The 26,929-nt window shown below is 38.1% G+C and overlaps 1 protein-coding gene across 1 annotated transcript in view; it reads right to left on the bottom strand.

Moving 5' to 3' along the window:
* The window catches only part of SMARCC1 (SWI/SNF related, matrix associated, actin dependent regulator of chromatin subfamily c member 1), a 164,302-nt gene that overhangs the window by 86,127 nt on the left and 51,246 nt on the right, over positions 1-26,929 (bottom strand). Inside the window, exons 7-14 of the mRNA XM_040628898.1 lie at positions 26,756-26,825; positions 22,137-22,212; positions 17,739-17,864; positions 15,675-15,796; positions 12,052-12,176; positions 8,226-8,285; positions 4,042-4,079; positions 964-1,085 (exon numbers count right to left, since the gene is read on the bottom strand). Coding sequence (XP_040484832.1) covers positions 964-1,085; positions 4,042-4,079; positions 8,226-8,285; positions 12,052-12,176; positions 15,675-15,796; positions 17,739-17,864; positions 22,137-22,212; positions 26,756-26,825 — 739 coding nt within the window. The remainder of the gene's footprint in view (positions 1-963; positions 1,086-4,041; positions 4,080-8,225; positions 8,286-12,051; positions 12,177-15,674; positions 15,797-17,738; positions 17,865-22,136; positions 22,213-26,755; positions 26,826-26,929) is intronic.

Raw genomic sequence — 26,929 nt, 5'->3', positions numbered from 1 at the left:
GATGCGGGGCTCGATTCCAGGACTCCTGGGATCATGACCTGAGCCGAAGGCAGACGCTTAACCGACTGAGCCACCCAGGTGCCCCATTCTTTTAAGTTTTTATACATGAAAAGCCTCTTAACGTTAAAAATATTTCCTACTGGGGCACCTGGTGGGCTCGGTCAGTAAAGCATGTGACTTTTGATCTCAGGGTCATGAGTTCAAACTCAAGGGTTCTACACTGGGTGTAGAACTCACTTAAAAAAAAAAATTCCTATTAAGATGAAGCCATTAGTAGGTAGTGAGAGGGGTTCTTTTTAAAATGTATTTCTTTAATGTATTTTTTTTAAGATTTTTTTTTTAATTTTTCAGTAATCCCTACACCCAATGTGGGGCTCGAACTTACAACCCCAAGATCGAGAGTTGCACCACTCCACCAACTGAGCCAGCCAGGCATCCCTTATATTTTAAAATCATATAATGAATGCCGGTATTTTAAAATTATTAAATACTTACTTGCCTGTCTGAATTGTAACTGATTCTAAATGAGTTAAGTCTAAACTGACAAAATTTTACAATCCCTAGGTACAACGCAATTTAGTTTCCATCCCTAAACTGCTCTAAAGAACACATTCCAAAGTGAAAACAGAATCACTTTTCATCTCCCTTCATCCATTTTATTAAAGATTTTATTTATTTATTTGATAGAGAGAGGGAGAGCACAGAGGGAGAGTGAGAGAAAGAAGCAGACTCCCCGCTGAGCAGAGAGCCTGATGTGGGGCTCAATCCCAGGACCCTGAGATCAGGGCCTGAGCTGAACACAGACACTTAATCAACTGACCCACCCAGGCTCCCCCACCCAACTTTTTTTTTTTAAAGATTTCCCTTCATTCAATTTGACAGTGATTAGTGATACAGGGATTTGGGCAGGGAAGTTCTCCCACACCTAAGTACCATACTCACAGATGTATGTGGCCCACTCACCAGTTATAATCAAACCATGATGCATAACTAGGAATAATAATGTGATTGGTCTGCTCTGTCACGTTATCTTCTCCAGGGTCAAGTGAGCGACTCTGATCACCTTTGCTAGGATCTTCATCTTCCTACAGAAAAGAAGCCAGAGTTTAGAGAAACAGAGAACTACAGGACATAAATAGCCACTTTCAAGCTACTCATATTAGAGCACAAAATAAAGTTACCTGATTCAATTTCAAGGCTCAGAAAAACAAATTTTAATTAAAAACAGCCTTTCACAGTTTTTAAAGTACCTTCATAAGATGTCCAAATGACATTGTAGATTCTTCCCTTTTACAGATGAGGTAATCAACTCAGAGAAGGCCCGAAACTTTTCCCACAATAGCTTGCTTCTTACTTGGCCAGATTTTTCTAATCCTGGAGTCACAAATCTAAATTACTAGTTCTCAAGTTATTTTTTAGAAGGTGACTCAAGAACACTAATGAGGCATAATGGCACGCCTTCCCCTATCCCAAATATTGATCAGTAAGTATCTGCTAGTGACTATATGCACCTTATCTTATTCATTCCTCACAATAACAGCAGGTATCATCACCTCTTTTATGGATGAGAAAATGATGCACAGAGCCAGGAAATTATAAACAGGGTATAACTTCAGAAGACTCAGTATGAGGGCCTACACTCTCAATCACTTTCACTACTGAAAGTCAGCTCTGATTTTTATCAGATTTATGGAAGCTTTACAAACGATTCCACCTAAAGACCTGGACTGGCTAATACTGTAATTTAAAAATCATTGCTTTGGGTCAAAACCCAAGAACATTTCTTATGCTACCAGTAAAGAGTAATAATAACTAGCTTTAAATAATCATATCATGTAAGACAGTTTATATTCAAATGGTTCCAATTAACCCAGAAATGCCCTTTATACATTTTTCTCCCCAAACCAGAACCTGATCAAGCAATCCACATTATAGGATACTCACATCTCTTTAGTTTCCTTTAGTCCCTGCCTCCCTTTGGGGGAGGGGGGGATTTACGACATTCAAATGTTTCAAAATTCCAGACCAAGTGACTTATGCAATATCTTACAATCTCTATTTATCTTACTGATTCTTCATAATTAACTTCTGATCAAATATTTTTATCAAGGATACCACAGGAAGTAAGTTTTTGGACATTCAGATATTTTCCTATTTTCTATAGTTATACCATTTACCTATCAACCTCTCATCTGTGGTATTTTACTGTTTTTATTCTTACGAAATTTTTTTCAATTAAGAACCAAATTTTGAATCATACTCTTTTATACTGGTTCCATAGCTTAATTTCTACCTTTAATTCATCAAATTTATAGTATTTGTAGTGAGGATCTAGTGTTACTGCCTAGAAACTTAAGACAATAATTTTCTTAAGATCAATGAATATAGAAAAAAAATGTAATGTATGAAAGCCCCAAGGAAACTCTGCTTGTTACTTAAATGATGTTGAAACAATTTTGATGACAAAGGTAAGAAATGTTATTTCCCAAATCAGGGGAGCTAGTAAAAAATATGCTCATGGTTAATGAGTTTTTAACAAGTAGGTTTCACAAACTCAATTAGAACACAAAAAATTTCCTTTATGCAGGAAAACCAGGGAAAGATTGGCACTGCAATTAATAAAAGCCAATAGTCCATGATTTAATTATCTGAATGAGGGCACAAACGGGATGACATTATGGGACCAAATGTTAAGAGTAACTACTTCTAACCAGTTTTGATCTCAGTTTTACAACAGACTTGGCCTTGGTTTCAAGATACCCTCTGCCCCTGGCATAAAAAAATATATATACAGGTCAATTGTCTGGCTTTTTATTTTGGTCTCTTTTACTACCACACAATAGTATTTAACTAAATGATGACATCGTCTTACAAATATAACATCTGTTAATGGTTGCTAAGCAGCTCTTTAACTAAAAAGTCTAATTTTAAAGAAAAAATCATAGGGGTGCCTGGCTGACTCAGTCAGTGGACTGTGCGACTCTTGATCTTGCGGTCGTAAGTTTGAGCCCCACGTTGGGTATAGAGCTTACTTAAAAAGAAAATCTTTAGGGCGCCTGGGTGGCTCAGTCAGTTAAGTGCCCGACCCTTGGTTTTAGCTCAGATCAGGATCTCCTGAGTCCTGAGATTAAGCCCCACATCGGACTTTGCACTCAGTGGGGAGTCTGCTTGAAGATTCTCTCCCTCTGCCCCTCCCCTCACTTGCGCATGCACGGTCACTCGAACTAGGTCTCTCTAAAATAAACAAAACTTTAAAAAATAAAATCTTAAAAAAAAAAAGAATCATAAGAACAATTCAGTTAAAGAGCCTTATGTAGATGAGTTTCTTGAAAGTTTTCAGGCAACTCCTATTATAAATACATTCATTCCTTGAATGTATAAAAAACAATAAATGTCAATTTGGGGGATTTCTCTAACTCAATGAAAAAGAACTATCCATTTTCAGCAAAGTAAGGGAGTTATTTCAAGGGGATTGTTATTTCAAGGATTAGGGATTAGCTACACTTAACACACTCAAATATGACAGTCTGAATAAACAATGGGCCATTTACCAAAAAGGAAAGTCAAATCCTGCCTTAAATCTAACATCTTTCAACAACATAATGACTGCTATGTCTCTACCACAGGACTGATGAAACAGGAAGCTGCTGACTGTGAGACCTTCTGAGAATGCTCAAAGGCTGTGGGCTGGAGATGTACGCACAGAAATGGAAGTGAGAAAATCCAGGCAATCGACAGGGGCCCTGCTTACCTGTCCTGTCAGAGGACACCTGGAACACTGCAGTCAGCTCTGACTACTACCTTGCAACCAGAACCAGAAATTACAGCATAAGAGGAACACTACATGAGAAGATAGAAATTTCCTTTCAATAAAGTTTTCAGAGTTAAGAAAAACAAGTTATTTCAGGGTGTGTTAAAAAAAAAATCAGAAGGGCCTCAAAATCGAACATTTCTAAGGACACTTCTAATCAGTGTTCCTACTGCTCCGTACACAGGACCCTCAGACAGCTACTTCTCCACCAGGCCTAACTAAATTGTTACCTTTCCTCCTGTTGTGACTGTTTCTTCATCCTGTTCATCTGTAAAATCAAAATAAAAGATTTATTTAAAAATCAGATAAACGTTCTTCAGATTACTTGAAAACTTCAAGATAATTTTTAAAACTTTGTTACATACAGAGAAAAGGAAAGACCTAAAGCATTACTAAAGCAAATCCACCTCTAGTAATTTAGTAAATTGAAATTGTACACAAAAGCACAAAGGTGAGAACTTCAAAGCATTAATAATTAAAAATTTCCAACAACAAGGAGTTTATAATTAATTACTATCAGTCATGATCTTGCTAATAAAAGGTAAAGGACTTGATTAGGGCTCTTGCCTCCTGAGACTTGATGAAACAAAGTAATGACATTTTGGATCTCAGAGGAAATGAGTGAAGGAAATGAGGAGTAAAGAAAAGACATGAAAATCAATCACTAGAGACAAAGTCCTGGTAAGAATGTTAATATATTCTGAGGACTCCAGGACATAAATGCTGGCCTTGCAAAAGAACAAGAGTAAACCCAAGTATAATTTAAACGTGGCAGCTGATTTCCATAGCGAAAACTAGAAGTGCCAGTGTAGATAATTGTTTATGTATGAATGAAGGCTGTGTGTGCGTTATAATGGGAAAGTTGATTAACTGAGACAGAGACCATATGGTCCATAAAGTCTAAAATATTTACTACCTGGCCCTTTCCAGGTTAAGTATACCAACCTCTACTTCAGAGAATATAAAAGATCAGTAGTACATGAATAGGTAGTTTTCAAACTTTCCACTGGATTTCGTAGAGTGCCTCTACTAACATGCCAGCCACAGTCCAAATGCACACATTAAAGAAAAAGAAAAGTCCCTGTCTTCGTGGAGTTCACATTCCAGTTAGGAGTGGTAGGAGATGGAACAGAAAACACACAAAAGGTATCATATGGTATCAGAGGAAAACAAATCAATATATTTTAGAGAGGGGCTGAATGGGTGGACCCTTCCAAATGAAGAGGGAAGCCTCTCTGAAAAGGTAACATTTTAGCTGAAACACAAGGGAAGGACAAAGCAAGCCTTCCCCGGACAGGAAGCAGCCTGGTCAAAGGGCCGCAGGTGGGGCAGACCCGACGCCTTCACAGATCTCAAAGGCCACTAGGAGCATGAATAAAGGCTGGGAGAAATGAGCACAGCACAAGAGCAGAGTGCAGTGACACAGAGCATGGGCATGAAAGTTAGACAGACCTGGACCTGAGTCTATGCTCTGTCACTTAACAGCTGTATGCTTGGAAACATTACTGAACCCCTCCAGGCTCCATCTCCTCATCAATGACACGGGGCTAACATGGTTTTACAGTGAAATGCAAACGTATGTAGAATGATACCCGGCAGGTACTCACGCAAAACAGAGACGGACACTGCCGCTTGATTTGTAAGTCAGACAAACACCTGCTAGCACGAATATGGGATTCACTGTGCGGTAAATAAATTATGGGCATCCAGCTCTGCACAGTGACTACTTGTATTCCAGGAAGTGATGAACAGATCTAAATAAGGTTGTCAAAATGAACTTTCTGTCCTTTGGATCTTGCTAAAACACACGATAAACAATTTCTCTCTAGATGGTGGGAACACAACCTAATGATCTCTCTCTGGTCAATATATGTACCATTTAAATTTAGTATGACAGATTTCTGACCCTGCGGTAGTCTTGGTACCCAATGGAAATAGACTTCTGATAATACTAAAGTAGGAGGGACAGCTGTCCTGCTTCCTGATTCCTAAACAATAATGATAAATGTTCTCTTCCTCCTTCCAGATGTAGGCAATCACACTCTCGCCTCAACCCCTAGACCTTGACCTTCTGGAGATCTCAAGACAGAAAGGAAGGAAGGACTGGGTATATGCAGCTACGTGACACAGAAGGCAGAATATGGACCAGTGAAAACAGTCAACAGCTCTGTGACCAGAAGTCCCGGTTGATGGATCAGTTACCGCTGGCATGGTTTAGAATATACCTACTGCAGAAAGCCAGATGCTTAAGTGATACATGGAAAGCCTGTTGGTCCCTGGATGAGAGGCCAGGACAACGGTTTCAAATTCCACAGACTCTAGCTCTCCAGCTGTGATGAGCAGCATCTTGAGCCACAAAACCCTTACTATTTCGACCTCAAACCGTTCACAAAGGGAAGACCTCTTACAACCAGCGCTAAAAATTTTAATCCAATTGACACTTCTAACCATTTCTTAAAACTGGCTTCAATTTGACTCCTCTGATGAAGTCTATTATAAAAACACTCCAATACTTACCTCCACTTCTAAAAGGACAATCACCTACTCCCTTAAAACTACAGATTGATTCCTTTTCAGGATATATACTTAAAAAATATAAACTATCGGGGCGCCTGGGTGGCACAGCGGTTAAGCGTCTGCCTTCGGCTCAGGGCGTGATCCTGGCGTTATGGGATCGAGCCCCACATCAGGCTCTTCCGCTATGAGCCTGCTTCTTCCTCTCCCACTCCCCCTGCTTGTGTTCCCTCTCTCGCTGGCTGTCTCTATCTCTGTTGAATAAATAAAATCTTTAAAAAATAAAATAAAATAAAATAAAAAATAAACTATCATTCTGTTTAACAAATTGTCCCAGTGAAGATCATCAAATCTTAACAATCATTTACCCTGCTACAGTACTGAAAAGGCTGCATATAGCTAGTTTTGTTTTCCTGGCCTTTGATTCAATGGTAAGTACCAGTTGTGGAACAGGCATTATAAAAACTTACAGAAAACAGAAATTGTTAATAGTTATTAATATTCTATTAATAATGTTAAAGACAATTAAGAGAGGAATAATATTTTGACAGCATTTCTTTTTCATTTACTATGTTGACCTAACACCATCTTTACATAAAATGTCATCAAGACAGTTTCCTATTTCTACTTTTGACATAATCAAAAATGGAGTCATCCACTGATGTTAAATGACAGGCTTTAACCAGAGAAAGGAGAGTGTAGTGAAATGAAGTAAAAACCCTAACCACCTACTCATAGCTGTCATCAAGAAACTCTGGGAAAGAGGCACTTGGGTGGCTCAGTCAGTTAAGCGGCTGACTCTTGATTTTGGCTCAGGTCATGATCTCACGGGTCCTGGGATGGAGCCCCACGTCAGGCTCTGTGCTCGGTGGGGAGTCTGCTTGAGGATTCTCTCCCCCTCTGCCCCTCCCCCAGCTCACAAGTTCACATATGCGTACGCACGCTCTCTCTCTCTAAAATAAATAACTAAATCTTTAAGGGAAAAAAAAAAAGATCTCTGGGGGGAAAAAAAGAATCTCCGCAATTTGTCTGAAATCCAGAATTCACTTAGTGAGGAGATAGAGAAACTGAAGTCTCATTTTCCACATAAGGAAATCTCAAATACCCCTTCCGGATGTAAAATACCCTAAATTCAAAAATTTAGTATATACGGAAAACACTAGGTTCTCCTTTGATTTTTTTTTTTTAAAGATTTTGTTTATTTGAGAGCGAGCGAGGGAGAGAGCAAGAGTAAGGGGAGAGGGGAGAGGGAGAGGGAGAAGCAGACTCCCAGCTGAGCAGGGAGCCTGACATGGGTGGGGCTCAATCCTAGGATCCCGCGATCATGACCTAAGCCGAAGGCAGAAGCTTAACTGACTGAGCCACCCAGGAGACCCTCCTTTGAATTTCACGGGTGAAGAAAGAAACTGAGATCCATATATAACACTCAAGAACAAAGATGTTTAAAACTACCTCTACTTTTTTAAACTTAAACAAGTGACTACACTCCTCTTGTTTACCCAACAGCACATACAAGGATTATGCCTCACTTGTGAAAATGTACTCTGTAACTTCTACATACTATGAGCAGATGATGTGATTCTCATTTTACACTATTTAGAAAGCTAGAAGAAATACTTTAGAAAATAAAGCATTTAAGAGTCAACAGACGTTTGTTCTAAAGATGCAAAATCAAATCAGTAAGAATGGGAAAAAATGGATCACAGGAAATTAAATTTCCTGATATGGCAGCAAATGAAATGACAGTAGTGCTAAGGGAGCCATGGTCAACGTCTGTGCTGGACCGAAAAGGCAGCAGCAACTGGAAGCAACATCTCTCAGGAAAGAAAGAATTACCAGAGGAACTGAATCTCTGAGAAAGAAAACAACACAGGAGTGTATAGACTGTTTTGGTTTTTACCTAGATCTGCGACAGTTCCTCCTTTAACGGGTGTGTTTTCACTGTCTTTCTTTGGGTTCACTGGAAAGAAAAAAAAAAAATCATGTTTTAGGGGGAGAGTTTTTTTAAAAGAAGAAAACAGTATAAAAGATGATTGAAACCTACGTGAATCTCACTGTAAATCCATCATCATCCAGTGCTCACCTTCATGAAAAACTCCAAGCCCAACACAGAAAGATGAACATTTACTGTAACAGACTGCACTGTGTAATTACTTTCCCAACCACCAGTTTTTCATGACAAAAGGACACAATACAAAAATACACAGAGTAAAACCTGAAAAGAACCTTTCAATCCCTCCCCCCAAAATATTTTTTACTACATTTTCTGTGCATTTGTTGATTCCCATTTTTGTGCCGTTCACGTAGATAAGTTGCGGGAGAACGAGTACCTTTTACATGCCTATGTAGGCTTCAAGACCTAGCTTTTAAATCTTACAGAAATGTTATCCATACTGTGCTTAGCATTCTACTTTTCTCATTCAACAGTGTGCCTATATGACCTTTCCATGTTACGTGTTTTTAGTTAAATTACATCTCTTTCATTTTCAATAAACCCACTGTGTCGATGGGTGGGTCATAAGGTGACTAGTCCTATATTAATGGCAACTTTGTTTATCTGCAATTTTTTACTGCAACGTAATCCACATTCTCTTATATTCACCTATAAGCACGCATATACTTACTTAAAATGAGAGCTCTGAAATTAAAACTGTTACTAGATGTACACATTTTAAAACTGAACAGATTTGGCCAAATTGTGTTAAGTGGCTTCATCAATTTACACTTCCACCAACAGCATTTGAGAGTACCCACTTTCTCAAAGCATCAGTACTTTGGGAATCATCTACTTTCTGAGTTTTGAAAATCAAACGGATGAAAAATGTTCCTTTAATAATTTATATATAGTTAAATGAAGTTGAGCATCTTTTCACACATTTACTGGCCCCGAAGTTTGATAAAATTACCAGTACAAAATACTTTGTCTCTTATTCTATAGAGTGTAAGAATCTTTATACAAATTTAGAGTTCTAATTCTTTGTTAAATGGCTAATAAATATTTCTCCCAAGGCTAATAACACTTGCTTAAAAGTACATTAATATTTGGACGTTTACTTTTACATTTTTTTTTAATTTGGCACTTTATTCCACCCGAAGCTTAAATTCTTATTTATGACACAAAGAACAGTACTAAATGTTTTCCAGAAGTATTTATGGAACAGTTTGGTCTTTTCCCACAAATTGGCACTGCCAAATTCATAATAAATTAAATTGATAAACAAACATGGACCTAGAATGAACCAAACATTCTACTCTACTGATGGATTCAGCCATTCCTGTGTCCAAATCTTACTATATCCATTATTACAGCTTTTACAGCTCAGTTAGTTATGTGTTAGGACTACCATCACCTACATAGCTCTTTTACTTAAATATTTGAGGGGCACCTGTGTGGCTCAGTCAGAAGAGCATGCAACTCTTGATCTCACGGTTGTGAGTTCGAGTCCCAAAATGGTATAGAGATTACTTAAATAAATAAACTTAAAATAAAATAAAATAAAATAAAATATTAGGGGATGCTTGGCTAGCTCAGTCAGTAGAGCATGCGACTCTTGATCTTGGGGTTTTAAGTTCAAGCCCCACACTGGGTATAGAGATTAAAAATAAAATCTTTAAAAAACAAAAACCGAGAGGCGCCCGTGTGGCTTAGTCAGCGAATCATCTGACTTTTATGATCAAGCCACCCAACGGGCTCCACGCTTAGCACCGAGTCTGCTGGAGATTCTCTCTCTCCTTCTCCCTCTGCCTTTCCCCCACACGCTCGCACTCTCTCTCTAAAATAAATAAATAAATAAATCTTTAAAAAGAAAAAAAAAAACCAAACAATTGGAAGATGCATATTGTAATCCCTACAGCAACCACTAAGAAAAAAAAGGTAAAAATCAAAAAGAGAATATGAAAATCGATATAAAAGAAAACAGAATAGTGGTTGCCAGGATATGGGAGGAAGTAGATAACCTACACTAACCCCCAGTAAGTAAGGGGTTTCTTTTCAGGGGGATGGAAATGTTCTAGAATTAAGAGGTGGTGATTGTACAACATGATGAATACACTAAAAAAAAAAAAAACCACTGGAGTGATTAAAATACACTTTAACCGGTGAATTTTATGCTATGTGAAGAATATCTCAATTAGAACTATGCGATATAAAAAAGGAAGTCACAGAAGTTCTAAAATAAACGAAAAGCAGGGGCACCTGGGTGGCTCAGTCGTTTAAGTATCTGCCTTCAGCTCAGGTCATGATCCCGGGGTCCCCAGATCGAGCCCTGCCTCGGGCCCCCTGCTCAGTGGAAAAGCCTGCTTTTGCTTCTCCCTCTCCTTCTGCCCTTCCCCACCTCTGCTCATGCACTCTTACGCTCTCCCTCTCAAGTAAATAAAATCTTCAAAAAGAAAAAAGAAAAAAAGGAAGAAGAAAAGCAAACACAGAAGCCAGAATAGAACAGTAAAAGTAGTGCATTAAAGCGAAAGAAGGGAAGACATAAGAGAAGAACAAATAGGAAAAAAATATCATAATGGCAGACTTAAGCCCAACGACATCAATAATAATTCTGTTACATTTCAGTGGACCACATACTCCCGACTAAAAACAAAAAATGTGTATTGGGGTGGGGGGAGGGAGGCAAAGCTCAACAATATGCTGTTTAAAATCGACATGCTTTACATAATCAAAATGAAATAACAGGATGCAAGAGAGATGTAACTCGGAAATCTAACATGTAAGAACAAAGCTTGTGTAATTTACAAAACTACTAAAGTCAAGTAGCGGAGACTAATTAAAAAAGTGTAGAAATAGGGGCGCCTGGGTGGCACAGCGGTTAAGCGCCTGCCTTTGGCTCAGGGCGTGATCCCGGCGTTCTGGGATCGAGCCCCACATCAGAATCCTCTGCTATGAGCCTGCTTCTTCCTCTCCCACCCCCCCTGCTTGTGTTCCCTCTCTCGCTGGCTGTCTCTATCTCTGTCAAATGAATAAATAAAATCTTTAAAAAAAAATTATAAACAAAAATTGTAGAAATAAAGAAATGGGTGTGCTGTGATGAAGCTTTATTATCATCAGAGAACCTGGCCTTAAAGACAAGCACTACTATGGCATGTAGACACACAAGACATAAGAGTCAGTTCATCAGGAGGACATGATGACCCTAAGTGTATTATGCCCTTAAATAGCAGAGCTTCAAATACATGAAGAAAATACATAAAAGAAAAAAACATTCACAGGAATCAAGGAAAAAAATAGACAAATATACAAATATAGTTAAAACGGTCTAATATTCTTCTCCCAAAAACTGACTTAAATAGGTTAAAATGTACTGCCACCTTCTCACCTGTATATTGATTCTATTGGGATTTAAAAGCCATTTATTTCAAAGCACTGCTCAATTTAGAGAATTTTTTTAAAAATTTTTCTTTCTTTCTTTTCTTTCTTTTTTTTTTTTTTTTTTGAATAGGCTCTATGCCCAATGTGGGGCTTGAACCACAACCCTGAGATCAAGAATCACATGCTCTACCAACTGACCCAGCCAGGCGCCCCATTAGAGAACTTTTTGGTCACAGTGTTTTTCTCAATAAGCAGCAAAAGTACACCAAAAGATTAGGAAAAGAGGTAATTTCATAAACATCTTCACCTTGAAAGTTGGGAACTGGGGGCACAGAGCAAGAAAGGATTCATCCTATGGCATTGCTAAGAGTGATTAGATCGCATCTCACAGTCTAGGCAGAAGAATACAAACCATTTTTTGGAAGCACCACTTCCTCTATGTTGGGTACCGGTGTTGGGTCTTCCATGTCCTTGGTAAGATCTTCTTGCTCATCTTCCTCTTTCTGACTTCTGCGCTTCCCATAAAGACTAGCTTGGCTAAAACATACAATGCATATAAATATAAATATAAATATAAATATAAATATAAATATAAATATGGCTGACTATAGCTACTCAGAGCAGACAATTTCAGAGGCTTTACCCTCATTGTTAGAATCTATGCTCAGAATCGCTTTAAAAGACAAATAAAAATCAAAGAAATTAGGTACATTCCCAAATTACATCTAACCAGCCAGAAGGAAAATACGGGTTACTGGAAGTAAGAAATGGGCCCAGAAATCTTAACATACAAATTGCAGACAGTATCCTAAAGGGGGCTTCAATTATGTAATAAAAGATTATCTGCTAAGTAAATATGGCACATATTTTATCTCACATAAACAATCACTTACATAAGAAATTTTCTCAAAGATATGTACAACCGTATTTTCCTCGCTCTTTGTGTCATCCAAATACCAAAAACTGCAGAGTAAAATCACTTAGGATGGTACTGTGTGAGTGTGTGTGTGTGTGTGTGTGTGTAAAAACTGCCATTGCTCTTTCTTTAGTTTATTTTTGAACTAACACATTTCAGAAGCAGATTAGCGTTCAAACAAGAATGGAAGAACTCCTTATCTTGAGGAATTACGGGGTACACAGGAATTACCATCTACCTCATATAACAGGAAGTGTACCAAGAAAATAAGACTTCATCAAGACTGAAGGTTACCCTAAGCTAAACCTTGGGGGCTCTAACACTTCACCAAAAGTAGGCAATGTTTCAGGATAAGGAGTACAGGCATAAAGGCATAAGAAAAGAGATAACCTGTTCTGGGAAGGAACAGGCAAGAACCCAGAACACAAACCAGTGAGGAGTGGAAAAAGAGCTGACAGAAATACCTAGTGGGCCAGCCTGAGTCCTCACACTGCTGAGAGAGTGAGCAGAGTTCTCTTCTGTGACGGACCACATACTGGCATAGGTTAGAATCAGGTATACAGGTAAAAATATTTTTAAAATTTTTAAATAAAAACTGCATGACAATTTTTCAAAAGCCTGTAGGTGTTAGGGAGACAAAATACTTAAAAAAGGAAGAAAAAATGCAGGGAAAGTCAATAAAACAAGAGTTAGGAAAACAGATGTCAATGTCTTTTCATTAAAGGAAACTTAACACGAAACCTGAAAGACTGCTCATTAGAACACAGATGTAATCAGTTCAAGGACATGAATACATGTATTTTCGGAAACTCAATTTGGTAGGTTTTATACTCAGAGTAGAGGCTCAGTGCCATGACTGTGAGCCTCCAGGATATCACAGCTTGGTTTGGGGACCACGAGTGTCCTGGCGCTGCATCTCAGCCCCTCAGTGGGAAGAAGGGTGCATTGATTTCAGGCCCAGGAACACTTGGAAAAGTTGTATGACTTTCTTCACAGGGATATCAAGAAGCTCTGAATTCTCTGCGCATCAATCGTAAGACTCAGATTAGAGATTTAAGAAATACGGTTACTGGGGCGCCTGGGTGGCTCAGCTGTTAAGCGTCTGCCTTTGGCTCAGGGCATGATCCCAGCGTTCTGGGATCGAGCCCCACATCAGGCTCCCCCACTGGGAGTCTGCTTCTTCCTCTCCCACTCCCCCTGCCTGTGTTCCCTCTCTCACTGGCTGTTTCCCTCTCTGTCAAATAAATAAATAAAATCTTTAAAAAAAAAAAAAAAAGAAAAGAAAAAAGAAATATGGTTACTTACTCTCACTAATCACGGGAAAAAAATCTACTTTTGTGGGTTTTTTATATCATAATACATGTGACTTGACAAAATAACAACATCCTTTTATGACTATGACTGGCTCTTTAGTATTATTTATAAAACTAGGAGTCTTTTTTAACTTCCCTAACAGTTTCTGTACACGGATAACCCTACCCTTCAAGAAATAACATGATTCAAGGCATATTCTGGGCATAAAAATGCTCATTTGGCTATAGGAAAAACTCAATAAAAGGAAGCTAACTGAGAGAAGATGACAAGTAGATCTTTACAGTCCAGTCAACAGCCAGAAATTTAACAAATTTCTGCTCAGGAGCTTTAAAGTCTCACTTGATCCCCACAACAACTTATTCAATAGACACCGGAATCCCCACTCAAGCAAGATTCACTAAAGTACAAATGTGATGCCCTGAACAAGGCACTCTGCTGAACATGTAAGAGACACAGGTTCATTTCCTCTAGGGAGCCATTCTGATCACAAATGGGACAGGTGGTAAAATCAGAGAAAGAGACACTAACTATAGTGAATATAATTTCTTAAATTCCTTACCAGCCACACTGCTCAATATACAATTAGACACAGAAAAAACTGTATTCAGGGTGCCCTGGTATAAATACAACATCAGATGGCCATCTTATAAAGGAGATGAAGAAACAAGAAAGAAAAATAAGGGAAGAGGAAAACAAAGATGAAGAGCCAAATAATTCACCCTCAGACCTTGGTGAAGGTGACAGAACTTACTTGAAAGGATACACTTAACGGGAAGCAGAGTCCAGCTTTGAATCTTGACTCTAAGCAAAAATCTCTGTGTGACCTTGGAAAAGTCACCTCCCTATCCTGAACCTCAATCTCTATTTCTTAAGATAAAGATGCTTATGCTACTTCAAAGATCCCTTTCAGTTTTAAGATTCTGTACATGGTTTCTACTCTCACTAACCTGTGAGCCAAAGCTCCAATCCAGAAGGCAAAGATTCATCCCCTTCCCGTGGCTAGGCCAGAGACAGGAAAAACAGTTTCTCTCATATTTTGATCATGGAATTGGACTGGCTATATTTTAAATACAGATTAGATATCAGTTGAGTTTTCTGTGGAATACAAAGTTAAATGTGGTATGCGTGTGTGTGTCTGTGTGTGATGGAATATTACTCAGCCATAAAAAAAAAAAAAAAGAAGGAAATTCTGCTACTTGGGACAACATGAATAGACCATGAGGCCATTTTGCTAAGTGGAATAACTCAGAGAAAAATAATACCAGATAATCTCTCATATATGTGATCTAAAAAACAAAACAAAACAAAAAACACAAATTCATAGATAGAGGGAACACACTGGTGGATGCCAAAGGTAGGGGGCGGGGGAGAATGGGAAAGCTGGTGAAAGGTATAAACTTACCGTTACGAAATAAACAAACCCTAGGGGTGTAATATACAGCACAGCGCCTGTAGTTAACACAGTATTGTGCATCTGAAAGTCACTAAGAGAGTAGATCTTAAAAGTTCTCATCACAAGAAAAAAAATTATAACTATGTCTGGTGTTGGATGTTAACCAGATTTATTGTGATTATTTCATTATACACATCAATTTAAGAAAAGATTGTACATAAGGTGCCTTAGCATAAAAACAACAGAAGATGGCCATCAGATAACATCTGACAAGATGAGCTACCAGAGCAAAGACATCTACCAAGTCAAAGTAAGACAACCTCCTTTGAGCAAAACTTCCGGTATAAATGTAAAATCTGGAATGCCCTCTGCAGTTTGTTTTAATGCATCTGAATCATGCTGCAGTTCTTACCCTTTCTTTCCACTCTTCTTCCGGGATTCTGTGGGTGTAGGAGGCGGAGGGGAAGGCGAATGTTTCCTCTTTCGAGCATTAGCTGATGCTTTCCTATCTCTTCTCTCTGGACTTCTGACTGGCTAGGAACAAGTAAATGGAAATAAATATCAGCCAGCTTTTCTGACTCCTCAGTTTCTACAAACCTTTGTCCAAAGGTGAGTTTCACAAAGACAATACCAATACCACTAGAGTATCCTCTATCACCACCAGTCAAGACTCTCTGACCTTACGGGCAATGAACCACCAATGGAAATATTAATGGAAATAAGCTACAAAACAGACATGCCCAAATCCTGCACAACAAAAACTGTTCCTGTTCATCTTCTGCTTCCAGATGGGAAAAGCATTTTCAACAACTACTGGAAAATACGAAACATATGCAACGTAATTAATGAAAACTACAAACAATGGCTGAATGACCTTGTGAAAGTGTATCAGGAACTAGCCCTGACACATCAGTAAAAGGAATAGGAGAAAACTTTATGACACAAAAGATGTTAAATAACATTGCAATTTATGATTTAAAAGTCAATCTGACAGAAGTACAAATATCCCTATTTGCAGATGGCATGACCTTATATATAGATGACCTAAGGCATCTACCAAAAACCGATCAGAGCTAATGAGTTCAGCAGTCGCAGGATACACATCAAAATACGAAAGTCAACCTGTAGGTGATAATTATGGATTTAATAAAATAGACAATAAAGAACTAACACCTAAGATGATCCAAAGTATTGTACCTGAGGTGCCAAAAAAAAAAAAAAAAAAGTCAGAGATTAAACATTCACTATCTCTGGTAACCTCATACTCCTTACAACTATTTCCTTTCAGAAGCCCGGTAGCATCAAATTGGAAATCTAAGTCTTCTTACAGGCCTACACAAGAAGTTTTAAAGAAAATCTAAACTGTACACACTGCACAGTAAGTCTAAAGTTAAACTTGTAAAGAGAGATATTAAATGCATTTTTATACAATCACCCTAAAAATAAGTGAATAAATTAATACATAAGCCATCTAAATCTGAAGAGAGATGGCTACGGACAGGCCTCTGTAATAATGTGATGTAGAAGTCAGAATATTCCTAATGACAAAAAAGACTGGCTGGAAATGCATTAAGGGAAAGCAAATATGTAAGCATATGGGGTGGGGAGGCTGAATAAAAAATAAAATTTAAGTCAAATTCCACAGCAAATAAGGACAAATTAAAAATGAAAGGATACGAAAAAAGACCCAGTTTTAAAATATTTTTCTTAAAAATAAAAAATACACATTGTGTGCCAAAGAGTTTTAGTAAGAAAGTTTCAGGGCTGAAAACAGATATGAAAGAATGGTACATTCTAAGTGAACAATTAAAAGTATTTCTGTCTCAGAAATTTTTCAAAGAACTACAATACAAAACAAAAAGCAAAAACCTGATGTGTCCCCAGTGAAAGGGAATGAGAATCTTACCTAAGCAGTCACCAGCCGACACCAACACATCTAAGCCCTCTTTGACTCCCCTCCCTCTGGGTGACACACCTACCTCGCAGGTTGTGGCTTCTTAAGAACCATGGTTAAAACTTTTGGTGGTTGGGCTTCTCGAAGGATTAATGAGTAATAAATGCCTTAAAAAAGGGCTGAACTCTACCTTTAAGACCTATACTATGTACTAACTACCGTGTGTACAGTAACAAAGCTATTAAAGAACATTAAGACAAAATTAGTTTTCCCTTGAAAAACCAACAACTAAATTACATTATCCCATAATAATATTTGGTTCACAAAATCGAAATGAGACCTAGAAAACAAAATCAGCTGCACTGCTGCCACACTGCTTACGCCACTTTGAGACTGGCATGCCCCTTCTTTGGGAATGCGAGCTCTTGAGACGGTTGTACGGCCATTTGGTTAACTTTCCTATATACCTGACAAGTGATGCACCTTGGACTGTATGTCAGAGCTTATTCATGAAGATTTGACAACAGCGAGGCCCAGAAAGAAGAAACATCAAGTGGAGAAAAATGGTGCCAAACCAAATACCTCTTCATTCTTTGTTGAAATCCGCTGACGAAAGCTCACGGGCTTCCTGTTCTCATCCACCTCATAATCCTCCTCATTCATCCATTCATTGAAAACATCAGTGTCCAAAATCCATTTTGCATGAACCTAAAATGACATTCAAGCATGTGTATCTATATAAATAGTAAATCATTACAGTTTTTAAAGTATTCGAAATTAAAGAAGTGTATTTAATTACTCTCAACTCAAAGTTGCAACTGCATAAAAGTTTAAAAACGTAATACTATAAGGGCGCCTGGGTGGCTCACTTGGTTGAACTTCAGACTCTTGGTTTTAGCTCAGGTCATGATCTTGGGGTCCTGGAATCGAGCCCTGTGTCAGGCTCCGGAGCTCAGTGCAGTGTCTGCTTGTCCCTTCACCACCACCCCCCAGCCCCCGCTTGCTCTCTCGAGCACACACACGCTTTCTCTCTCTCTAATAAACAAAATCTAAAAAAATAAAAATAAGAAACCCAACCATGAGACTATTAAAGACCTGTGAATGGCCACTTAACCATTTCTAACTTTTATTCCATGTTACAGCATATAGTAAGAAAGCATCACTGGTTTTGCAAAGACTGAGGTTTTAATAACTGACCCTGAAATTTGATAATCATGTCATTTGTCTTTATTTCAGCTTTATCTAGGTATCACTGAAAAATAAAACTGTAAGATATTCGAAGTATATACATCATGATGATTTGATATGTATACACACTGAGATAGGATCCCCTCATCTAATTAATTAGCACATCCATCACCGTACGTACTTTTTTATGTATGAGAACATTTAAGTTCTGTTCTCTTAGCAAATTCCAATTATACAATGCAGTGTCATCAATTCTAGTCACCATGTTTCACATTAGATCTTCAGACAATTCTTCTCCCAACTGCAAGTTGGTGCCCTTTTACCAACTTCTTACTCCGCCTACCCCTCCTCACTGGCAACCATTTCTCTACTGTTTCTAGGGGTTTTTTTCCTTTCTTAAAGATTCCACATACAAGCAGTATCATGCAGGATTTATCTTTCTCCTTTTGGCTTATTTCATTAACTGTGTCATCTTTATCCTGATGAAAACCACTGATAAAAACATTCAACAGCATTAGGCCATTCAAAGCAATAGGCCTAGTCATTGCTCTAGGCATGAAGGATGTCTCTGTTTATGCATTCAACAAAATTCTAAGGAATGATGAAAGAGGACATTTACACAGACCTATCATCAGACCCATCACCTCGCCCTGTCGAGTACACAGGTGCTCTGTGGAGACCTTTCAGGGATAGCCACAGTTGGGGAGTGGAGAAGTGAGAGTCAGATTCAGGATTCTTCCAAGCCCTTTACATGGCAACTTCTCTTGCTTTTTTGTTAGTGTTTTTGCGTAAGAATTTTAAAAATGATGCGTTCTCTGAATGTTGTATAGATACAGATGTAGATATAGATACTGAAACCATAGACCTAGCCTACATATTCCTATTATCCAACAGAATTTTTCAAAGGGAGTACACTGGAATTTGGGACTAGACAATCCTTCCCTGTGTACACAAATATGAAACAATTTCAGCACCAAAATAATTAGGCAGTAAGTTACTGACCCCTGAAAAATTAGAACTCCATAAACCCATACTGATAAGAGATGAATAAAAAAGTAAATGAGGGGAAAGGAAGGACTCTTGCTTATACAACTCTGAAAGCCAACTGGTAAACACAGAGGGAGGGCTGGAATGGAAAATTATCACTGTGCAATCATCAAAGAAAAGATTGGTTCAGGCAAGAATTTCAAGTGGATGCTAAATCTGGGCAACAGATAGAGGATTTTGATGAGAAGGAGGATATCTGTATGGCCTAAAAGAATCTCTTACAGATTGCTTATAAATTGCAAGTGGAAAAAAAAAGGAACTATACAGTGGAGCCAACAGAACACACCGTGGCTGGGTGATCAGCACCACCACCAAGGAGCAGATGGACACGGCATGCCTCCCAATACGATGCCCTAAGGAGGACACATCACGTACGCAATATTCTGACTAGAATGCATAATCTGACTGAACCATGAAAAAAGATCACAAATTCCAAACAAGAAACATTCCTTTCAAATTCAAAAATGTCAGAAGAGCCAAGGAAGCACTGGGTAATGTTTCAGATTAAAGGAAACTAAAGAGACAGGACATCTGAATGCAATAGCTGATAGTCAACAGTAGTCTGTAACAGAAAAAATGCTGCAAAAAACATTATTGGCTCACGTGACAAAACTGGACTCAGACGGCAGATTAACGTACTGGGTCAATGTTAGAAATTTTACCAAAGTTGATAACTGCAAAGTGCTTATGAATGAGAATCCCTTATTCTTAGGAAATACAAACTTATGTTTTAGAGAAAAGGCCATAAGTATATGCATTTTTCTCAAAAGGTTAAGAATAAAAAATGTATATATAAAAATACATGGAGTAGAAGTGATAAATCAAAATGGGGAGTAAAATGTAAACGAGAGGCAAATCTGGATAAAGGGTGTACAGGTATGCTGCCTACTATTTTTATTCTTGTCATTTAAGTTTGAAATTATTTCCAAATAAAAAGGTTTCAAAGAAGTCTAATTTTTGTTAATTCCATTTTCCTCAGATGAAATCTGAAGCTCGAAGGCTAAGCCTTTCAGAAGGTCACGCAATTTGAAATAGGGTGAATCAGGTCTCCCATCTAATATTTTGATGCAATTTAAGTGCTCAGTATACTACATAAAGCAGTCAATAAAAACTGTATAATTACCACTGCTCATGGACAGGACCAGAGCTCCCTGCAGAAATACTGATTCCACGACTCGGATATGGAATTACAAAAAGGGTTTGGAACATCGTTTTGTCCCAGAAATAGAAAGTATACAAAAATGAATCAAATAATACCAAAAAGTCACAGGAGGCAGTTTAAAGGAGTTCCCATTGGCCAAAACGGGGACAATTCATCAGAATGAAGAATGGCGATTGTGTCACTGCTCCACAGTGCACACGGATACTATAGGCACAGGTACAGGGGAAAGGAAAGCCCATTCCCCCTGCAAAATGTCAATTACAACCACAGATGGAATGGATAGAGTGAGGAAACCACCAGTAGTAACTAATTCAGCCTGGCAGGAATTATTAATGGGTGAGCACACTTTGGGATACAAATTTAATGAAGAAAAGGATATTCATATAATCTCAAAGTATTTCGTGTAAGGTATTTTTAATTTCAACGAGAAAAATGGTAATGCCACAATGGGAAAACCAGGCAGACGGTACCTCAACAAACAATCAGCCACAACAGGAAAAACTGAAATACACACCTCCTGATGTGAGGCACTGAAGACTAATTACTCAAAATCACTCATGTAGGTTTGCAGCCAAAAATGCATAGCTTAAATATAATAATGAGGAAATATCCACACAAACTCAAATTCAAAGACATTCTAGGGGCACCTGGGTGGCTCAGTCGGATTACACGTCTGCCTTCGGTTCAGGTTACGATCCCAAGGTCCTGGGATCAAGCCCCACACCGCTCCTTATTCCGCGGGGAGTCTGCTTCTCCCTCTCCCTCTGCTGCTCCCCCTGCTCATGCTCTCTCTCACACAAATAAATAAATAAAATATTTTAAATAAAAATTCCTTTAGGGAAAAAAAGACATTCTAACAGACATAAAAATCTAGCCTATACATTTCAAAAATGCCAGAATCACAGAAGAAAAAGAAAGGCTTAAAGTCCCACATTAGAGTAGACTAAACAGATCTCACAACTAAATGCAGTGTGGGCTCCTGAACTGGATCCTGGATCAGGGAAGAGACTTAGTATAAAACTTACTACATCATTGGGACAATTGGTGCAAAGGGAATACGGGCTCTGTATCAGGTATTAATATTGTTTCAAGGATTAACATCCTGAAATTATTAACGACAGGGGAATCTGGAAGAAGAGCATGAAGTAGCATTTTGTTGTATATTGTTCATGCAACTTTCAGAATTATTTCAACATTTAAAGTCGAAAAATAAGAGTTGATGTATGAATTCTTACCACTGTAATAGAAATGACTAATAAAATAAGTCTGTTTCATCATAAGAGCTGTGTAGGCACGGCTTCCAGCCTTCCTAAATGACACCACCAATGTTTCACTGCACTCCTCCTACTCCTCTCTCAACCACCCCAAACCACAATGGAACTGGACTCTGGGGTCTCCTCAAACTCCACTGCAAACATTTCCACTAAGACCTAGATAATGAGTTCTTCATGGTCATGGACAGCTTAATAGAATGACAAGAAAGGAAGATCCCCACTCTGTATTTTCTTGAAGCACTGTTATGGAAGAAAGCTGAGAAAAACTAAGTTATATAAGAATAAATTTTTTAAAAAAGGATCTCTCACCTTCCATGGCTTTTCTGGAATTGGTGGATCTTCAATTTCCGCATCAACATCATTACTATGGACCCAAGTGTCATAGCTACAAAGGAAATGAAAAAAGGAAAAACAGGTTAGAACCCAAATTCATTCATTAAAAAGATCTTTTATAAAAAGGTAAAACTGTATTTTAGAAATACTCTTAGGATCAAGTAATAGCAATATTTCACACACTTTTGTCTCTGCCACTCTGACAAGAAAATTCTTCTGTATAGAGGTCTATAGTGACCTTTACACTGTTAAGTCCAAAGTTCAAGCCTCAGTGCGCAGAATTTTAATGAGGAGATTACTCTCTCCTCAAAGCATTTCCCTCACTTTGCCTCCAAGACAGCACTATCATCTGCTGTTTCTTCCAGCCACCAGCCTTTCCCCAGCCTGCATGGCCAGTTTCTCCTCTTCTCCCAAACCTCTTCAACACTGGAAGGTCCCAGCTTTGGTTTGTGAATAATCCTCTTCTTGTCTACCCACTCTCTTGATCTCATGCAGCCCTATGGCTTCAAATACATACTCACCTGCCCTCTTTTCTGAATGTTGGACTCATGAATTCAACTGCCAAAGCCACATTCCCCCTTATATGTTCAAGAAGGCTTTAAAACTAACACACTCAAAATTCAACATGCAATGCCATCCTGATCCCAAAAATATACCCTAGCCAATCATCCCCATCTCAGTAAATGCCAACTCCATCTTTCCAATCGTTTTGGCCAAAATCCCTGGAGACATCCCTGACTTCGATCTCAATCACATCCTATAATCCAACCATTAACAACCTCTACAGTTCATTCCATCTTCAAAATATGCCCAGAATCTATCTACTTCTCACCCTTCTACTTCTGCCCAAAGCCCCTGAGTCCATTTTTCACAAAGCAACCAAAGTGATCCTTTTGAAAATCAAATCTGTCCACATTACCACTATTCAAAACCTTCCAACAACGCCTACCTTACTCAAAGAGCCAAAATCCTTACGGTGGATTGCCAAGACCTCATGATCCCGTCCTATGACCGCCACTCTGACCCCGTCTCCTAGTACTCTCCCCTCACTCATGTTTCAGTCGAGCCACATGGGCTCTCATGGTGTTCTTTAAAAATGCCAGGCAGTGGCCACTTAAAGCCCTTTATAGAGGCTCCTCGTTACCCAGATACCATATGGCTCACCCCCCATATCTTCACACCTCTTTGCTCAAGGGTTCTCTCTTTGAATCACTCCCCCTGCTCTTCCACAATTTTGAGGTAAGCATAAGATTATCTACCAAATCGAAACTCTGTCAACGCTACTATACGGGCCAATAAATTATTGTAAAAGCAAGGGATATCTAAATTAAATATAAGTATGGTAACAAGCACTGGCTCCCTGTAGCCACTACTCAGAAGTCAGTTCAAAAAGCATTTGGAACAAACACAGCTCTACACGTCTATTAATGGCACCCTGGCAAGTTTTCTAGGAACACTTAAAACATGAGCTGGAGAAAAAAAAAATCCTGTGCCAAGTTTAATCATACCAGGTAAAGATAACAATGGTGAGTTAGCAACTGATAACCTTACATTCTCTAAAAGTCTTGAGTACAAAATGTCACAGAAGTAGAAGTGAGGGCACAAACTCCAGCAGTCCCCCCTTACCCCAGGTTTCACATTCCACACCTCCAGTTATCCGCAGTCAAACGTGGTTGAAAGCAGATGGTCCTCCTTCTGACCGCAGAAGCCTAATGCAACATCACAGTGCCTGCACCACTCACCTCACTTCATCATCACACAAGCATTTTATCGTCGTCATCACAAGAAGGGTGAGTACAGCACAATAAGGTATTTTAAGAGGAGAGACCACATTCACATAACTTTTCTTACACTATACTGTTCCAAATGTTCTACTTTATTATTATAAGTTATTGCTGTTCATCTCTTACTGTGCCTAATTTAAAAATTAAATTTTATCACAGGTATGTACGTACAGGAAAAAATATAGTATATAGAAGGTTCAGTACTACGCGTGGTTTCAGGCGTACACTGGGGGTCTTTAAAATTTAGAGTCCCTCACAGATGAGGGGGTTGGGGTGACTGCTATATAGTTAGTAAAGAAAGTGAACAAAGCCTTGAGAAGACAAGCCACTATATCTTCTCTGAAACATAAAGAAAAGGTTAGCAAACAGGCTAACATACTTCTACCGTGTTATTATAAAATGTATTTCAAATGTGTACTTACGAAGCTAGTCATTATAAATTTGAGTTTCCACCTAAATGTTTCAAAGGGCAAACTGATTTCCTTTAAGAGTTCCTATAATATTGAAAGGTTTACTTAACAGCGCCAAGGACTACTTGAAGCCTCAAGAATAGAGATGTTTTAAGAAAGCATTCATTTAAATATTATTTAAAAATCTGTTAGTTCATTTAAAGTAATGAATTATGGTTCAAGCTAATTCAGTCTGGTTCTAATTAACTCAACCTGTATGAAAACTGTGCATATACTCTTAAAATTCTGAACATATCTAAAGACTTACCTTCTTTTTAAAAAAACCTTGGTATTATGCTAAGCAAAATACGTCAATCAGAGAAAGACAATTATATGATCTCACTTATATGGGGAATTTAAGAAACAAAACAGAGGATCATAGGGGAAGACAGGATAAAATAAAACAAGATAAAATCAGAGAGGGAGACAAACCATAAGAGACTCTTAATCATAGGAAACAAACTGAGGGTTGTTGGGAGGGAGGGAGGTGGGGGGATGGTGTAACTGGGTGATAGACATTAATGAGGGCACGTAATGTAATGAGCACTGGGTATTATAAAAGACTGATGAATCACTGACCTCTACCTCTGAAACCAATAATACAGTATATGTTAATTAATTGAATTCAAATTTTAAAATATGAAAAAAAAAATCTTTATAGGAGTGCCTGGGTGGCACAGTTGGTTAAGCAACTGACTTGGTGGTTTCAGCTCAGCTCATGATCTCAGGTCATGAGATCGAGCCCGATGTCAGGCTCTGCACTCAAATGTGGAGTTTGCTTGAGATTCTCCTTGTCTGTCGCCCCCCCCCCACTCTTTCTCTCTCTCTCTCTCTCGCTCAAATAAATAAATCTTCAAACAAACAGAAATCTTGGGATGCCTGGGTGGCTCAGGCTTAGGTTAAGTGTCTGCCTTGGGCTCAGGTCATGATCCCTGAGTCCTGGGATCAAGCCCCGTGTCGGGCTCCCTGGTCAGCAGGGACCCTGCTTCTCCCTCTCCCTGCCACTCTGCCTGCTTATGTTCTCTCTCTCCCTGTTAAATAAATAAATAAATAAAATCTTTTAAAAGATAAGTAAATAAATAAATAAGTATCTTTACAAGTAAAATAAAGTTACTCAAATAGATTAACTTAAAAAGAGCATACAAGCAGACATTACGGTTTATCATTAGATGAAGAACACATCTATGCAATAGTCTTATTCCCTCCATAAACTGAAATAGACTCTGATTAACTCTAGATCCTACTACCAATTTAAACGAAATACAGAGAATGGAGAAACATGTTCAAATATACCACAGTGATGTCATTAAAAAAAAAAAAATCCCACATACAGGACAAATACCCTGGTTTCTTAAATGAGACAATGCATGTGGTCAGGTGGGTAGGGAAGACAGAGACAGAACCTAGACACTGAAAAATGGGTTCAGAGATATATCAGTTAATCACAAAATGTGGTTGAATTCTACTTCCAATAAATATCGATCTATAAATTAATCATACGTGTCACTTATATGACAACACTGGATAGATAATATAAAGGAATTCTGTTTTTTAGATTTGACAATATTACACTTACTATTTTTTTTAAAGGAGGCCTTGTTTTTTAGAAATACATATTGAAATATTTATTATTAAAATGTTATGTTTGAGATTTGCTTCCAGTAATATGAGAAGGCTCAAAGTGGACAGAAGTAGAGGTAAAAGAAGACTGTTCTGACATGAAAAACCACAACGGTCAGAATCTTCCCCACAGCGCCACTATAGGTTTAAGAAGATAAAGTTCATGGAAGGTTATCCTTATTTTAAGTGTCCTATGTAGGTATAGTATCAATTTAAAAAGGATCACCATTTTCACTAACATCTAGTTCATATTTATAAAATTCTTTATACTTAGAGAATGAAACACAGTATGAATTATGATTATCTCAAAGTAATAATGACAATAGGGAAATAAATTTCTGCCAAGAAGAAAAACTTAATTTTAGACATAAAATAATTCATTCTTAATTGTATGGCATGAAGATTTTTTGAAGAAACAAATAAAACTAAATACTCATAAAATACTAGGGAGAAAAATTCATTTCTTGAAGGAAACAAAGCTAGATTAGCACTCTAATACCATATTGAAGGGGTGTTTTGGCAAATGCAGCAAACGTATCAGTTTATTAAGATAAATAAAGCCTTGGGACTTTGAATTGAATCCCATAACTTCAATAAGAAAAATCAATAAGACTCAAAAAGTGAGATCAAGCACTGAAGCAAACAAAATTGTCACTATTCAGAAAATGAAACCATATATAAATAACTCTGACTTGCACTGAAAAAAATCTTTATACCAGATCTCAGGACATGTCAACATTACCTGTCTGGGTAAAACCCCCAATGCACTAACACCTGCTTATCTTTTCTCATCACCGGTCTCAACCATTCTTCTGAAAGGGAAAAAGAAAATACTTTAGTCAAGCTAACAAAATAAATGAATAAACTATTATTTAGACTTAATTTCTACTTAGAATTTTTGGTTTGCTCATAAGCA

Source organism: Ursus maritimus, unplaced genomic scaffold, assembly GCF_017311325.1.
Source record: "Ursus maritimus isolate PB19 unplaced genomic scaffold, ASM1731132v1 scaffold_14, whole genome shotgun sequence".
Taxonomy (NCBI): Eukaryota; Metazoa; Chordata; class Mammalia; order Carnivora; family Ursidae; genus Ursus; species Ursus maritimus.
This window is presented reverse-complemented; position numbering and strand designations above follow the sequence as displayed.